The sequence below is a fragment of the Rattus rattus genome, chromosome 1 (genome assembly GCF_011064425.1).
Source record: "Rattus rattus isolate New Zealand chromosome 1, Rrattus_CSIRO_v1, whole genome shotgun sequence".
NCBI classification, from domain to species: Eukaryota; Metazoa; Chordata; class Mammalia; order Rodentia; family Muridae; genus Rattus; species Rattus rattus.
The window spans coordinates 212,882,876-212,901,721 of NC_046154.1; the positions used below are offsets into that span (position 1 = coordinate 212,882,876).

Here is an 18,846-nt window from a genome sequence, read left to right on the forward strand (position 1 = left end):
TACAAACCTGAAAACAGTATAATGAAAGCTTAGAATGTCCCACATGGAAGAAGGAATCTTCTGGAAGCTTAGAATATGTCTCACATGAAAGAAGGAAGCTTTTAAAAGCTTAGAATATGTCTCACATGAAAGAAGGGAACTTCTGGCAGGTGACAGTATGTATCACTGTGAAGTATAAGTTTATAAATGCTATGTGCAATTATTATAATTATTATGTAGCATTAGACCCAGTACTTAATATCATAGCATGTGAGATAGGAGTGATTTTTAAGACTTTAAATTAAACTTGACTTCAATATATTGGTTAAAACCATTAGGTCAATACAACTTCCTTTCATTCTTTTTTTTGTTTTTGTTTTTATTAATCATTCCATTTGTTTACATCTCAAATGATATCCCACTTCCTCCCAGTTCCCGGTTACCCCCTCCACCAACCCCCCCATCTCATGATATCCCAGTTCCCGGTTACCCCCTCCACCAAACCCCTATCCCACACCCGGCCTCCCCCCTACCTTTGCCTGTATGAGAGTGCTCAGAAGTGCGCTTGGCTCTATGATTAAGTATTTCAGGGCTTTTCTGTGGTTAGGAATAGGAGCAAGCTGGAATTCCCCAGGGCACAGACATAATAGATACTTTTACTTCTTAAGATTGACTCCATTTCTGTCCACCCACAAATCACCTGAATTATGAGGAAGTGATTTCTTCTTCGTGGGATGGTTGAGCAGTTAGGGGCATTTGCCACTAAGATGGGACCTAATTCTTATCCCAGAAACCCATATGCTGGAAAGGAAAACTGGTCCTTGCAAAAATGTCCTCGGACTTCTCTGACAACACCTCCTTTTTCAAGGTTGTTCTTATAGCTCCACTCTTCGGTTATTTTGTCTTTACTTTCTTAAAATTATCTTATTGCACTTGTAAGTCGTTATTTTAGTACTGTCATTGTATTCTGATTATATGCATCATTCCACATGAATTCTTTTCTAACTAGCAAACAGGAAAGAAAATCTTTATTCTAAACAGCATACCAACCTAATACTTTAAACTATAATTAATTCCACTTTGTTTCTTTTAGTGTCCTAAAAGATAATATTTTTTAATATCTTAAATGAAGAGAAACAGAAAGACATTAATATGACAAGAATGGTCGTGGTCAGTTTGTTAGACGCCCGTTTCTTACTGAGCCCATGAGGATGCCTGAAAGCACTGTGTTGTTCTTAATGACAGTAGTAAAAGGAATAAAAGTATACTTCAGTGCCAACTGACTAAGCAAGCAGAGTTCTCTGAATCCTTTTTTGCACATGGGAACGTATTTGCTACCTTGTTGTGTGGTACCTTCTTCTTACCTGCAACTCAAAGCTGCATGCCTGCATGTCTCTGCAGCTAGAATGTGTGCTGCAGCATTCAAGAAAAAATCCGCAGAGAGGTAGCATCTGAAGGAAAGAGGACAGGAGGGAGGGAAAGATGGACAGATGAGTGGCAGGGAAGGGAGCAGAGGAAAGAGGCGAGGGGAGTAGGCACATGGAAACTTTCCATCCAGCATTCCACAATCCAAGCATGGAAATGGATAAGCACAGTCAATGCTCATAGGGAAGAGCCATGTGAGATAAATAGGCCATGTGGTTAGCAAAGCCACTTGAGACTAAGAGCAAAGCAGTCAGCGACTTGGAGATTCCTGTTAATAAGCTTTGTACTGCATAAAGAAAAGGACATGTTAGACACAGGGCAACTTACAGTTAAGAAGCTCTTGAGCATAGAAGACACTGGAGGACAGCCAGTGGTAGTATATTACGGTAGAAATATATAAAAATCAGATATATTTTATTTAGGATAAAATAATGGAAAATTAGATGGATCTGATTATGAGGAACTTTCTGTGTTACCATTAAGTATATGTTAGTCATTTTATTTTATGCTTATTTACATTACTTAAATTATATGTAATATTTAACTGTTTACATTATTTTAGCACATATTTTTAAGGATACAAATATCTATATTCTTGCATTCTTCTATACTGCTTTTCTAAATTTTTATCAAATTTACGATATTGTAGGTTTTGAAGATTTTTAGGGCAGTCACTATTATGAGCAAATGTGGGCGTTTAGAATATTTTAAATACTAATGAAACGTAAAGACAAGGAGTTCTATGTAGAGGCTACTACTGTAACCCAGGCAGACTTGACTAGTGCTCCATCCACGTGGTCTCTGGAGGTCTAGCAGGCCCTCCTCCTTCCTGTTATGCGAAGGTTAAAGGACAGTGGACCCGAGTCACCAAGGCCTGCCATATGCCTGAAGGTCATGACCACAGGGACTCTCAGGGCATTTCAGGTTTCCTAATGTCCTTGCGGTTCTCAGATTATTATTTAGCTGTAGTCCTCCCAGTATCTTGGTCTCTCTAATACCTTCCAAGGTATCAGAATTTGAAAGAAAGGCCCATTTATGCCCCTGCTCATTAAGTTTGTTCTGTACCTGCCTGCTTCAGAGTCTCAGGTCCTGCTGCTGGTGTTCTCCCCTTTATAGCAACACTTGCGATGCTAGCTGTGGTACCTCACACCTGGGGTATGACTAAGAAAGCTAATCTGAGTGTCGCATATATTACTCAAGCATGTAAATATTCTCTAATCATAAAAATTAGGTAATGAGCCATGTAGTACCTAAAGATGGCTACAAAAACCAACTCCAACCAACTCCAAGTTTTTGTGGTTTGGCCAGGTTTCTTTTTATTTCTTTGTAATGTTTTAAAAATGATTATTTTAAATTGTATTTTTTAATCTTCCAACTGCCATCTTGTCAGCCTTCCTCTCTTGTGTGTACACACACACACACACACACACACACACACACACACACACACACACACCAGCCTTCTTTCCCCTTTCATGTCCCACATGTCCTCATGTTCTGCTCTCCCCATCTCCATCTTTAAGCCCTTTGCTTACCCTCTCATGCATTTTGCTCTAGTTTCATGATATTTTTTAGTTGTGTGTAGACCATAAAAGCTTCTGACCCAAGCTTCTAGGGGAGCTGTCTCTCGTGTTGGTTGATGAAGCGCTTTCCTCATGTCTGGGTCTTTCAGCTTGGAGTAAGAGCTGACATTTTATTCTGCCCTCTCTTGACTTTGATGTGCATGAAATGGTTTCTTAGTAAGGCTCTGCTCTCAAAAGAAACAGATGACATGCTGTTTCATATCAGAATGGCTTATTTCTATTAACATGGCTAAGGGCTCTGCAGTGTCTGAAAAGGGCAGATTTCAGCTCCAGAGTAAGGCAGAACATTGAAATGATATGCATTTGCAATTTCACAGGAGAATAAATGGAAGGAAAATAAGTCTAAATCAGTATGTAGTCTATTTTTAATATTCCAAGTAGATCATATATAGATCATTAATATGTTTTCTATACATAGGTAGAATTTTAAAATTGTATTTTGGGAAGGGAAACGATAAATTATCTAAAGTTGTTTGTAAACCATAAGAATTACTCAAACTTTAACTGGTTATAATAAAAGGTTGGTATTTTTCCTGATTTGAAACTTTCCTTTGAATCAAATATAACTAGCTAGAGTTAACAGTTTTCATAATAACAATATAAACTAGCAGGTCAGGTTTAATGGCCTCTTCATTTGTGAGACGTGGGATTAGAAAGCACTTTATTCAGGAACTATAGCTAGTTCCAAGGTTTTCAGGGTGACATATTTGAGGTGAGAGCTTAATGGTGGGCAAAACTTTGGTGTCCTCAAAGACTAGAGCTAATATCACGAGAAATAGCTATTGAGTCAAGTATTTTTGGTCCATTTGAAGCTAAATTGACCCAAGAGGAAGTTACTTTCTCTGTTGTTTTTATCTAGACTCAAAGAAATCAGAGAACTTTCTTAAGATTGCATGGCTACTTGAAGTAGTCATAAACTATTACAGGAAAAATAGTTTAATTATAACCAAAATTATCTGACTACATGTTTATTTTTCACTAATATTGTTTCTAGAGTATGTCTTTATGGCATGAGGTTAGAAATTGTTTTTTAGAAACACACTAGAAGAAGTTGTATTTCTGTGTCTTAGCTTTGGCTTCTATTGCTGTAATGAACACCACAACCAAACAAAGTTTGGGAGGAAAGTGTCTGTTTAATGCAACTCTTAAGTCATACTCCATCACTGAGGAGGAGGACAGGAGTCTGGAGTCAGGTCCTGATTCAGACTCCATGGAAGATTGCTCTGTGGCATGCTCAGCCTGCTTTTTTAATACTGCCCAGGACCACCAGCAGCAGCCTGTACCACCTGCAATGTGCTGGGTCCTCCTATATCAATCACCAATCAGCAATATGTACTACAGGCCTAGCCACAAACCAATTGGGTGGGGGCATTTTCTTAACTAAGGTTCCGTCTTCTAAAATGATTGTAACTTGTGTGAAGTTGATAAAACCTAGCCAGCACAATTGGTCAGATTTGCATTCAGCTATTCATCCAGCAACAGCAAAAACAAAAGCAAGTTAGTGTCTTTTGTCATCTAACACAAAGTTTAAACAGCAAGCCAAAAGCTGGAATTACTACTTATTTAAGTGTTCTTTCTGCTCCATTCTTGGAGGAAGCCTTTCAGTCACAGAATTGCTACTGCAGCTGTGTGTTCTAAGTAATTTCAGCCAGAGAAGGAGATTTCAACACCCATCCCAATAGAGTGGACCCATATAATCAGAAATATAATGGCCTTTTCCAGCCCCATCCTCTAGATTCCTGTCCATGCATTAGTGGCCACACTAGTCTAGTTCTCACCCTAGCTGTAAGGGACCCTAGAAAATGAAGTTTTGTTTTGCTGATTACTAGACTACCAAGATCAAGCTGTACTAGTTCAGTAAAGAAAGGAGGAGGAAACATGTTGGATTTGCATTCTGCAGTAATTGACACAAGTAAATAGCCATTATGTACTCACCAATACAAAAAGGCCAAGAACCTATTCATTACTCTCAAGGGGCTAAATATTGAGATGATATCGGTGTCTCCTTAAAGAGTAACCAATATTACTTAATGTTTAAAGTGGAGAATCCATATACCACCTTTTTTGAAATCTAATTGTGTTTTGTGCCTTTTGGCTATCACAAAGAATGGAGAGAATCAGAAAGGGCTGTTTTGAAGAAAGAGAGAATAAACTTGTCTTTGGCTGTATTGAATGTAAATACCACAAGCAAGAGATATCCTGTTAGTAATATGCACAAATATGATTCAGAAGTGGGCAAGTGGACAAGACACGGGAGAGAGATCTGGTAGTCATTCTGTGGTCATTAACCCCTAAGTAATGAATTAGAACATCCCTGGAATACTATGTATAATGAAAAGAAAAGGATTTAGATGGAAACTTTGGACAAATGTATCAAATAATTATAAGGATAGTGAACTGAGGAGAAAACAATTTTGAGGAAGGACAGTCTAAGAACACAGGGGAGAAACCACACATGGTGCTATCTGAGAAACCATCCCAGAGCGTGTCAGGAAGAGACGGAAAGCAAGAGAAGTGTGAAGTACTGACTTGCAAACAGGTATCACAGTGATTGTAGGACAGTTCATAAGTGCAGAAGTAAAATGGGTTGGGTTAGCAAATCTCCTTATTGATGGATGACCTTTACAGCAAGCTCAGCTCTCTAAGCCTGGGACTTCTTTTTAGAAACCGGCATAGGTTTTACTTCTGGAAATGTGGGGGAATTAATGGAAATAAGTGAAAGATACTTTGCAACCATGCATGAGCTGACTGTGAACAGAATACAGAGTTCCTACAGAGCCTGACCTTTAGGAAAGTCAGAATTACCTACTGGTAACAGTTCTTCCTTTACAAGTCTTTCAGGAAAAATAATTTACTAAATTATTTTTCTTCAGACCAAGTAATTATAGCCAGGTTCTTGAGTTGGTACTGGCCTATATGATACCTTTTTTATTGTGGTTTTTACCTAGTGCTGCTATTGCTGGTTATGCTCCAAAGATTTCTTTGTATTATTATATTATAGATGTATTTTTCCCTCCTACGACTCTTGGTAAATCCTGCCAACAGAGCCCATATTTCTAATCTTTGTCCCCACTGGTGTGCCCAACTGTGCATACATTGACCACATGATGAATTAAATTAGCCACAATTTTTATTGTTTTATTTGTTTGGTTTTGTTTCATTTTATTTTGAGCTAGTAGGGATTAAACCTGGAGTTTCATGCATGCTAAACAAGTTTACTACTTCCAAGGTATACCCAAGCCCAAGGTGGGAACTTTCATACCACAATTAACAACAAAGTCTTTACATTATAATTTTTCTCTCCAGAAAGCTGTACTCTTCATGGAAATGAAAAGTTTCAGTGACTCCAGTACTGTCACAACAAAATCCCATGTTTTGATTTGATGCTTCATGAATACTCTAGCTTATTGTCAACATCAATGCTAATTATTCTGTTCATATACATTTTTGAGTATTTGTTGACTTACTACTGTTTGCAGGCAAGAATCTAGATTGCAGAACACCAACATGAATAAAAGTTTTCCTCCAGAAGATTGTCATCTATTAAAGTAGATAGTTGAAAACATGAGGAAAACAGGGAAGGAAAAATGATAAATAAGACTCTGAGCAGAGAGACGGGTAAACTCAAATGACAAACCTGTAACACAGATTTACTTAAATAGTTTAGGGTCACCGAGAAATGCTGGGAAGGATTACATTTGCCTTATGGAGCTCCACACCCTCTGGGGCTTAATTCATTTCACCCCACACAACTTCCTTCTGGCTTCAACCATGGCAAAGGCCCCTCATAATGGTTGGAAAGTGTCAGCAAAACAATTTGCATGTACTATATAAAGCACTGCCTTTTATGAGTGTACAGCTAATAAACATAACTAGTTTTGTTACTATTCTGACTGAAAAATCACCGAAATAGACAGATTAGTCTACCAGCCTCCAGAAAAAGATTTCAACCCTTGGCTCCCTTCCAGCCTGACCTAGATATTCTGTGGGCTCTACTTTACTTCAGAGTTCTTTCCTTTGAACGTGTAGGCATTGGTAATCTTTTATAAAGAGGATATTGTTTATAAGGCCTCATCTTAAATTCAAATCCAGTGTCTATGGCTTTTCTCTGCCTTTCTCACATACAGATCACACTACCCTTAACAGGAGTCACATCTAACGAAATTGCCCCTAACAATTAGGGCTGGTTTTATGTGTCCAAAGTACTTCATGGAGAAAAAAATTAACTCTTATGAGAGATTAACTATAATTCTGGAATTTTCAAAGAACAAACAATGTTATAAAAGCAAAGTGACAAAAATTATAGTTATCTCCTACTCACATGATTCCTTAATTGACTACAGTGTAGGCTTTGTCTCTGCTCTTTGCAGTGCACCCAAACTGCTATCAGAAGTCTTGCCCACACATTTTACCTCCCTCGCTCTTCCAAAGGTTGTTAGTCCTATCTTAGGTCAACAGATTGATTTTTCCTTCCTGACTTAGTTACTGTTTGCTTTCTGTGATAAGATGCTATAAACAAAACAATTAATTGGAGAAAGAGTTGATTCGTGAGTTTTAGTTCAGAGAATAAGTCCATGACCATAATGGTGAGAACAAGGCACAGGCAGGCAGGCATGGTGCTAAAGCAGTAGCTGAGAGTTTCCTTCTTGATTCACAAGCAGGAGAGAGAAAGCTATCAGGAATGGCCTGGACCTTTGAAAACTCAAAGCCCACTCCTCCAACACCTCCTCCAACAAGACTATACCTCCTAAGCCTTCCCAAGCAGTTGCAGCAACTGTAGACCAAGTATTCAAACATATGAGCTAACAGTGACCATTTCATTCAAATCACATACTCCCTAAGTGTAATTAAAGATTCTTTCAAATGTTACTCGATACATGAACTTACTTTGTTGTCACTGATGATGATAATGTCTTCTGCTTGTCATCTTGTAATAGTTCCTTAGCCTAGCATTTTGCACAATGAATTATAGTATTTGTAAGTAGTATCTAAGATTTGTTAAATTGAAATCAAGCATTATTTGAGGAAACATTTTTTTTTCCTCTGAGAAGTTCATGTACAAAAATTGGAGTACCAAAGTTGTTTCAGTGCTATAGAGAAAAAAAATTAGCTCAAATTGTTCAAAACCTTCAAATGAGGATACTGAAGAATATGGAACTTTTATTTAAAAGTTTTTATCAACTATATCTTAAAATTTTAATGATTTAAAGCTTTTCAATAGACCTTTGCAGCTACAGTAACTTTCCACTAATTTTAGACACATAGAAAAACATTAACTTTTCCAGGCCTCTTAGAAACTCCTAAGAGTCTGGAACACCCTGAAGAAAGTGAATTTCCTGTAAAATTTCACAGTCTTTTTCAGTTTTTAGTGATCTCCAATCAGGGCGATCTTCAGCTGAGATTATTAACTTTATATCTTTGCTTCACTAAATAGAATAATGGCCATTCGTTGTTAACCTGTCAATTGTATGTTGCCTGACAATCATTCAAAAACTTAATGCATAGTGCCAAGACAACACCAACTATTTCCTAAATAAGCCAATTTACTTATTAACATTTATAGCTCATTTGGGTATATAATAATAATTGAATTGCTTTTATGACACTGTTAAATTTTATAATTTTTGTTTATCATGCTTTCAATTAAAAATACACTAAACATTTTCAATGTGAACTATGCTATTAGGTCATAGTTTTTATTGGGGAGATTGAATTGTATATGTGATTGCTTTATTCTAAGTATATTTATACTGTCTCCTTCCTTTTTCCCTGTTTTGTTCTTCGAAAGCTTTGTCCATGGACACATGGATGTTAGCTCCTTTTATTTTCCATTGCCCTCTCCAGTGCCCCCTCCCACTGAAACCCATCCGTGCAACTCCTCCCACCCTTCTCATGCGTTCCTTTTGTGTACTACAGAACTTTATTAGAGCGGCTTGCATGAACATAAGCAGAATTTTATTTACTGGAGCATGAACAACTAACTTATCAGTAGTTGCTCTATGGTAGAAAATTATACCCTGTCTCCTCAGCAGCCACTAACTGCCAAGAATCCCTATGAATAAGTGAAACCTCAGGATTCATGCCACCATGCGTGAGGACTTTCAAGGTTGGATGGGTCACAACTAAAGTGAAACCTTCAGTGAAATGGTTATGTCATGCCCAGAATGCATCTTTTTGCTACACATCTTCTATTCCTCCGACTCTTCTATTTCCATTTCCTCTTCCGTGAGTCTTGGAGAAGTGATACAAATGTTAGGGCCCAGACTTCTCTGTTGACATGATGCTTTTGCACACTGTATTTTTATGCACCATTACACTTCATTAACACTTATTCTCAGTACCAGTGCTGAGTTCTCGCATTAGCTTCTGTCCATTGCAAGGATGAGAGCAGCACTGATCTCTAAATATAAATGAATAGCTAGCATTTTCTTTTAGCAAAAAATAAAAACAAAAAGTAGGTTTCCTACTAAGGCTCTTGATCCCCATAGCCACCAACTCTTGCCTAAGTTTGTAATGCCGTAGGGTATGACTTCCCTCCTGGGAGTGAACCTCAAATCTGATGAGAAAACAATTGGTTACTGCCCTAACAATCATGCCATGTTTGCATCAGAGGTCACATCTTGTCTAGTAGGTCATTATTGTAGTTGATAGGAATCATGTCTGGGTAAGACTGTTGATGACCTCTTTGCCCAGAAGCCTACATTCTGGCATTGAGAAATACACACGCATGCATATGCACATGCACATGCACACACACACACACACACACACGCGCGCCCACAGGTGTGCGTGCTCACACACGACTGATGTAATTTTAAATATGTTTTGTTCTCACTTTTTAAGTTTCTCAGTCTGTTTGTTACATATCTATTTATGATTGAAGATGCACATATATCCCTATGGTAAACAGGGTTAGGTGCTCGGAATTAAACAAAATGGTACAGTTTTAAGTCGATAATAGAATGTCATCAAAATAGAGCTTTTAGTTATGTTCTGTTCTTGATACAAGCTATACTTTTTAATTCCTTCTCATTTAATGAGCTTATGCTTCATGCACTGTACTTTACTATCTGCTATTTTCTACGAAACTATGAGAGTCCCTTTCAAGTTTTTAGACAGAATCTCTCCTTGTGGCCTAACCCGGCCTCGGATTTGCAATAGTCATCCTGCTTTATCTGCTAAGAAACACAGAGGAAGATACTTTCCTGACCTCGAGCAGCTTGTCTCCAAATAATATAATAATGTAATACATGTAATAATATGTATACATGCGTAGATACCCGTAGAGACAGTTTTTCAATATAGAGTTTCTCTGTGTACCCAAGGGTGTCCTGGAACTCACTCTGTAAACCAGGCTGGCCCCAAGCTCTGCCTCTGTAATGCTGGGATTAAAGGCATACAATCCTTTAAAACTGCCCAGCTCCAAATCTAATATTTAAAAAACATTGTCTCATTTTCCACTTAAATTCTTGCTATGTGTCAAATATTGTTCCAAATACAGGCATTGTTGTGATTTATGTTTTTTAAACAATTAAACTGAGACACTCAGAGAAGCTATTGTATAAGAAAGTAAATATAGTAATTTATATAGCCAGAGTTTAGACCAGTGACTCAGTCTCACTCAAGAAGTCTGGCTCTTGATGACTGACTGTGCTAGTGCCTCTACTTCCTGCCACAGTAAGCTTTTCATTTTTATTTGAATTTGGATGTGATGGTCTCATGAGCTAAAGCAAATAAATACAAAGTATAATGCTGGACCTCTTTTCTATCTAGTTATGAAATATTTCAAAATAAGTAGTAGCAGATAATCTCTTTTATTATAAATTATAGAAATGAGAAAGTTCCCCAGGTACACTTCAATATTTATTGAACAATTAAAAATATTTTTGTAATTGTAGTATTATTAAAAGATGAGTAAAATTAAAGTTTTCCATACATCTAACTTCAATTCAATGTACTCTAAATAAATTTAGTAAAGAAAATAAAGATAATCACAGTTACTCACACATATTATTTAGATGTGCAGGTGAATACATAACAGAAAATCTTGGCTCTACATATTGAAACAATTCAGTAACCTGAGTAAACTGGTACTTTTAAATAAATATATTTGAAAAAGAATCTCATGAACCAAATTTGAACCAAATAAGTGATGATAAGTGAACAGTGTTTGCTCTTGCTAGTCAACACCATCCTCTCTTTATGTAGACATTTCCTGGAGAAAGAGACAGCAGGTTTTTAATAACTTAATTATTATTTTTTAATATTTAAAGTTGAAAGGTGGTGATTAAAATCCATTTGCCATCTAATTTAATTATATGAATTTCTAAATTAATGAATTTTATTATTAATGTTTTATGTCATCTTAGAAACAATCCTTTTATTTTACATTTATTTGAAGAGCTGACTTTGAAATAAAAATGTATATAGCTAGAAACTGCAAGGCGCGGAAGGAACAGACAGATCATTGGGTATGATGAGTGTTTACGCTATGGCTGCTTGCAGTTCGCCTTGTATTGCCCAAATGTTAGTGTCCATCAAATATTTGTGTTGGACCTCTATTTCTGACAGATTTTTACGAAGTAACAAGTCTTTAAATCATAGTGGGTAGTTTACAAAAAGAAAACCTTTTTTTTTCAAAAGCTTTATAAAACCTACGATTAGAAAATTCTGAAAAACTAGACTAGATAAAGATTTTTCAGCATAAGGTGTATAATAAACAAGAAAGAAGGCCCATTACATGTATTCTCTTACTCAGTAATTCTGACATAGCGGCAGCCATAGTGGTGCTGAGGGTGGAATATTCCATCCTTTTAATCAAGGCGATTGTGATTTTGACTAATAAAAAGGACTTTATAAAAAAGGGGAAGAATCCAGCTAGTAATGACACCGTAATAAACTATATTTTTTATATTACACTAAGTATAAGATAATAAAACACATATTGTTTCTAATTTTCAAAACAATTGTGCAAGTTCAGTATGATTATTCTTGTCATTTTACATTATGAATATTAAGGACTGAATAATCTTTCCGTATTTGCTCAGCTATTGAGAGGCTCCTTTGCTCCAGGCTTCCAGGTTCCGAGCTCCATAGCCTGCCTGCCTTGATTTCTTCCTTTCTTTCTTTCTTTCTTTCTTTCTTTCTTTCTTTCTTTCTTTCTTTCTTTCTTTCTTTTTCTTTCTTTCTTCCTTCCTTCCTTCCTTCCTTCCTTCCTTCCTTCCTTCCTTTCTTTCTTTCCTTGTTTTTCCTTTCTTTTAATATTCCAGGTTGATAATTCTTGGCAAGTGAATTTTTGTTGTGAATAATAAAATTAAATCATGTCCATTAGTTTTAACATTAAATGTATTTTATAAGAATGGGTCATTAACATAAAATATTTATGTTGGTTTTCAATTTGCCAGAATACTTGAGCACCTAAGAATCCCTTGCACCATGGCTGTACCACTTAACCATCTAATTACTTCAGTTCCAGGAAGATTGAGCTATTGTAAATAATAATATTTTTTCTAATATTTCTAGGATTCTTCAAAATTCCAGCAACTGCTCAGAAATAAAACTTCTCTTTTCTCTTGGCTTTTCTTAAAACCCTTAGTTTTTCATTAATTAGATTTTGTATTATCTCTAGGTTTTCTGTGAGGTGCTGTGGACTAAAGAAAAAGTTAACAACTGCTAGAACTGGTCTTTATCGACCAACTACAGAGACAACTTGACCAGATGTTTTTTTCTTTAAAATTTTAATCAGAAATTTAAGAGTTGTGCTTCCTGTTAAGCCAAATGTTTATTTCCCAAATTTTAGCAAATGTTCTTCCCTAAGGCCATTGCTGCTTTGGGACTTTTAATGGCCGCCTTTGGGCGTGGTGAAAATGCTGCAGTGACTTTGCTAAACACAAAGGTTTCGTGTAAATTTCTGTTTTAGGATAATTACCGACTACTTTTGTTTTATTTGCAACTGAGTAAGGTATTGCGGTGCCCTCCGAGGACAGTTAAAGTGCTGAGATAGGAGCACGCTAATGACTGCTCTGTGTGCTAATACTGACGGCTTCTGCGTATTTGTCCGTCTGTGTCAACAGTATCGCTCAGGATGGGATCCACATAGAGGGGCAGATACTGTTTCCACTAAATCCTCGGACAGTGATGTAAGTGATGTATCTGCGGTTTCAAGGACTAGTAGTGCTTCTCGTTTCAGCAGCACAAGCTACATGTCCGTCCAATCAGAACGGCCGAGAGGAAACAGGAAAATCAGGTAAGAACACTTGGGCAGTAACTGCTCTGGGTATTTCAGAGGGCTTTATTTCTGTGGAGAAACATGAATATTTTTCTAAAGTATTGATACATAATGTAAGAAAACCAATAGATAGTCTGTATGTGTTTTTTTCTTTTATCTTGGTCAATTTTTATAGAACTGGTGACAGTTCTGTGTTTTAAATTACTTGAAATAACTCCTTTATAATTGTAACCTAAAATCTAAACTGCAATTGTTAGATTTTTATTAAACTAAAATGACAGTTAACTGAAGATGTGAATTTAGCATTCTGATAAATATGAAGAACAGTTATCTTGGAGAGTATTTTTTTCTGGTTGAATTATATTTGATTAATTTAAGAGAAAAATATTGCTTTTTTAATAGGAGAGTTTCCTACCCTCTTGACAGTATTATAAGTACATGGGAAAATTCTTCACTGTCTCAAGAAAATGTAGTATATGCTAATCTTTTAGTTCCCACTTGACTTACTGATACACAGACAGTGGAACTCTCTCATGGAGAGACAGCAGCCCCAGCCCGCTTCCCATGCCATCTTGTAACTGAAGATACAATTTTAAAACTACCATGACCAGGTATTGCTTACCAGTGTGTCTCTGATGTGCAGTGGGAATCGCATTCAATATTAAGTTGGTCTAAGTTCACCTCAGTTCTGAGTATCCTCATTGTCTCTGTTTCATTTCACTTACATTGTGCTTGACGTTTTCTCTTTTGTGTTTCTTTGCATGCTTTCCGTTTGTGTTCCATTCAAAGGCCAAAGGGAGGTGAAGAGGGCGGGGAAGGAGGGCGTAAGCAGGAAGGACCAGCTCAGAAGGAGCAGGAGGCAAAGGAGGAAGGGGTTAGAGAGGATGGGCCAGGGAAGGAGATGGCAGAGCCGGTCCATAAGGAGAGAAGCGGAGAGTCAGGAGAGGAGGGAAAGGCCCAGGATGCCCCTGAGCAAGGACAGGAAGGAGAGCAGAGCAGCAAAGACGACTTGCAAAGGAGTCTCTCCCAAGACGGCTACGACGACAGGTAATGCCACTCGCCCCTGTGGGTGCTTCCCAGTAGTGATGTGCATCTGTCCCCTTCTCAAGGATGAGTTCACGTCCAGACCTATCTGTGTCACTTCTAACATACTGATTAACATGCTAGATGTTATCATCAGAGAGGTTGGCTTGCCACGTCGTGCGTACATATCCCCAGGATCTGGGAGTCTGATTTTGTACCAGTTTTTTCCTGAGTAGACAGTCAAATTTGAGTTTGACTTTAGTTTGTGTTCTTAGCATGAGTTCACAGTGTACTTTTTCCAACTTCCCTTTAAAGATAAATAAAGGGAGGGGGCTTTGCAAATCCTTTTACCTTTAGTGGAGACTGTTTGAGGAAAAGAAGGTAACACCCTTAAAATAAGATTCTGAAGGTCCTAAATGTTTTAACATAGTTTATAAAAAATAATTGTGTAGCAGAAAAAAATTTCAAAAACGAGTAAACTTTGGGTAAAGTTTGATAAGTCTCTGTCTCCTTTGAAGCTTGCTAGTTTTCGGGAATGTTGTAGTGCGGTCGGAAGCCTGAGAATAATTAGAAAGCAGAGGCAGTGTTCTTCCTATTCTGCATTTGTTGTTCTTATTAGTCTTGTTGTTTGAAACAGCATCTCACTCTTATCCCAGGCTGGACCTGAATTTGCTATAGTTAGTCCAGCTAGTCTCAAAGTCATAATCCTCCTGCCTCAGCCTCTGAAATTCTCAGACTCCAAGTGTGCATCATCCTGCCTGATGCATGATTCTTGAAAAGAAATGCTAGATAGAAGGTCTTTTGGAAGACAGACATGTTAGATAATGCTCTTCTTAAGATGCATCCGGTTAGGAAAAGCTGCAAGAACAGGAGCAGGGCTCAGGGAGAAAACACAAGCAGCAAAGCACAGGAACAGCAGCCACCTCCGTCAGGGAAGCCCTGAGTCTTCCTGGAGGTCCAGCGCATGGTGGAGCCAGCAGCCTGCAGCCAGACTTCCTCTTCTCCTGAGGAGGAGCTCGCTTTATCTACATCTATATGAAACTGAAAATTGCAAATACTGTCATTCTGAAGAAGTCGGGTTTTCTAGCAGAATTTGACTTTTATATTACACAAACTTTACTTGAGAAGCAAAACCTATTTCTATGTCAATTTTAAGTTATAGCGAAACCCAATTGCATATTGAGCTTTTCCCAAAATGAAAGAGAAGACAGTTGAGGTGGTAGTTTCCTCGTTTAGCGTACAATTCAATTGTGTATTTTCTTTTTTCTTTCAGCTATATCTGTGCTCTGTTAGTTCTTTATGGCATTCAGTAAACATAAAAATGCATCTTTAGTAAGGCACATTTTGTGATTTGACTCTAACCCAGTAATTTCATGTCTGTTGTTGTTGCATACCTAACTAGATAATTACATTGAATTATCATATAATTAAAACAATCATATCCTGATTTGTGAAAAATATGATTATTTCATGACTGATTCTTAGAGAAAAACTTTCTGAAAGAGTCTAATTTCTTCCAAATCCGTGGCAAAATTTGAGTCTTGTGTGTTTTCTATGTGCTGTACAGAGAAGCCATGAGTCATTGCAGTTTGCCTCAAGCCAGAACTTCTGGTTTGACACCTGGCTTGGGGAGCAGGAACACAGAAGTTTATGGCCTAAGCTCTTCACTTTAAAATGATGCTGTCACCCGTTTCTTCAGGATAAAAGAACGTTTTATTTTATAAGGGCAAGGAGATGAGTATATTCCTAGCAAGATGATTAGCAAAGCACTGTCTGTACTCAACTTATTGGGAAGTGTTTGGGAACCTATAAATTTTAGAGGGCCAGGTTGATGACTCTAGGCAACTTATATTTCTTAAAATAGCAAGAACTTCATACAGTTGTTCATAAGAAAAATTTGGTGTCATCCATTCATTGTGACAACCTAAATATTTGAATATGCTTTCATTTCTTAGGATCAGCCTGGCTTTACTCTGAGGGGAAAGCATGGTTATTCATAGCAACTCTGTGTTTTGATACTTGGTATTTCAATCATGGATCTTTAAAAAGTAGACATAAATTGTTATATATCATTGATGGAATTTTACAGAGAGACATGGCCGTTTAGTATCTTTCATTTTGGGTGAAGTTTTACTACTGCTGAGTATTTATAGCAGTTCCTGTCTCACCACAGTGACTTCCATAAACCAAAGGAGCATCGTGACTGCTGTCTACTTGGCAATGGTTAGACCTTGTTGCAGGATGTACATTTCAATGTAAGACTATATTGCTCATCTGTAGTGAGTCATATTAAATAAATTTGCTATTTGTTTAAGAAAAAATGGATAGCCAAAAAAGTTTAAAAAGATTCCTTAAATGTTAGGTTTTTATAATGTTATTAATAAATGACTGTGCTCATACTTAGGTGTGTATATATACACAAATGTATGTAGATTAGTAGACTTTTTCCATCACTTTAATGAGTATGCATAGTATACTATAAAAGGTACAAGTATATTACATTTCTGTTATATAATATGGAAAGAGAGAAACTTGAATGAGATAAGGTATTGAGAAATAGAGAGAAATGATTCAACCAATATTTATTTAGAAAAAAATTTCTCGGGTACCGAACTGATAACTAGGACATTAACTAATTAAACGTTGAAGGGTAAATGTTTCTTAGTAAAAGCCTCATTGATAAACCTCTCAGAAAGCTCAGAGCTACTGTAAAAGGAACGTAGTGCTCAAAGAAGAGAACTTAAACCATCTATGAAGGAAGTCAAAAGACAAAGACAAACAATGAAAAGGACTCTTTCCAAACCCAACCACGTTAATAGCTTTGTGTCCAAACTAAATGGTATTCATTCTTCCATGGCCTATTATGGGGACACAAACAAAGATTAAAAATTAGGAAACTTTTCATAAGTTTTTATTAGTAGTATATCTACAAATGCTACACAAACGTACTATTCCTTTTTAATGAAGACTACTCTTCTGATAGAGAATGTTTTGGAAGAAAAGATAGGTTCAAGCTTTTATAATTATTTATTTGTATAAAATATTTATACCATTAATTAGTGAGGAAGGAGATTAATTGTTAATTACATAATCAAAGGCATTGCAGGTGGGATAATGGTTTTAAATCATATATTACATTATAGTTAAAATGTGAAGACAATCCCAAACCACTTTAGTGGGGGAGTACTGAGCAGGGACCGTGACTCACAAGTACAGCCCCAGCATTTGAGAGATTGAGTCAGTTCTGCTGTGAGAGTGTAAGACTCATATGGAATATAATTTATTATAGTCTGTGCTACAGAGACTGACCCTTTTTTTAAATTAAAAAAAAAAGAAGAAGAAGGAGACAGAGGAGGGGGCAGGAAAAGGACTAGAACAATATTTCATGTGAAATAACTGTTCTTGGGACTGTAAAATATATGTTCTTGTCCTCGCTTTGTCCTGGCACCTGCCCACTTTATATTTACCTTGTCAGTGATTCCCAGCCCTCCCATCCACAGTAGACAGCAGACAGGAAAGTAAACACATTTGTCATTCTGATGATAAAACCTTATAATCGGGAACTCAAAGGGTAACTGCTTCTGTGGCTACCCAAGAGCACACAAACAGTTAAACATGTTTCTATCAGATGGAAGATGTTTTCAAATATATGCGCCATTAGTTAATATGATAATACTTTACTTACTAAGTTCATTTTTTATTTGCTTGTTTTCTGGACTGTTTTTCTATGCTAACTCATCTCAAGGGATACAATGGACTATCCCCTTGTATTTAGTTGCATAAATGGCTTGTATTTTCTTTAGGTTTTTCCTTTTCAATGAAAACACAGCTTGTCTCTAGTACTATGACAAGCTATATATCACTTATTCAAGAACTTAAAAAGAAATAGAACTACTTGAACACCGCCCCTAACATTGAGATTCTGTGTGTTTAGAGTAGGGCCCAGGAGTGTCTGTATTGAAACAGAATGCCCGGGAGATGACGCTTTCTTCCATCTTCTTTGTGGAGTTTCTGTGTTTTCTAATGAATCTTGGAATCAACTCCATGAGTTTCTGGAAAAAGAAAGCAGGTGGAGTTTTGACAGAGCTTGGGAAATCACCACTGTTTAAACAAACCTTTTAGTGATTTAAAATATTGTTATTGGTGTGTGTGCTTTTACAGTTTGGAGAAAACTGGAGTCAGTCCTGGCTCCCTCCCCATGCACTTCAGGGTCAGACTCCAGTCACTGGGTTATGCAACAAGTACCCATGAGCTGAGCCGTCTCCCAGCATGGAGGGTCATTGTCAGTTTTAAAATTCAGGTTTTCATTCACATCATGAGATGTCGATCCATTTTTCATTACTTTCCTGCAATTATATTTATATTTTTGATGTAGTTATACACCTTTTAAAAAACATTTACTCTTTACATTTTAGTTTTGGCACCATTATTAATGGAGTAGTTGTATTAACATCATTTGGGAATCATTCATTGCTAGGATCTATGAGTACAATTGATTGTTACTGATTTTGTCTAGTACTGTTTTCTGGGACTCTGTATAAAATGTCTTGTCTTCTGTCATTTAGGATAATTATACATCCAATTTCACAATCTAAAACCTTTGATATT

The 18,846-nt window shown here is 36.9% G+C and overlaps 1 protein-coding gene across 1 annotated transcript in view; it reads left to right on the forward strand.

The window, feature by feature from the left end:
• The window catches only part of Rims2 (regulating synaptic membrane exocytosis 2), a 291,163-nt gene that overhangs the window by 170,474 nt on the left and 101,843 nt on the right, over window positions 1-18,846 (forward strand). Inside the window, 1 exon segment of the mRNA XM_032914664.1 lies at window positions 13,061-13,233. Coding sequence (XP_032770555.1) covers window positions 13,061-13,233 — 173 coding nt within the window.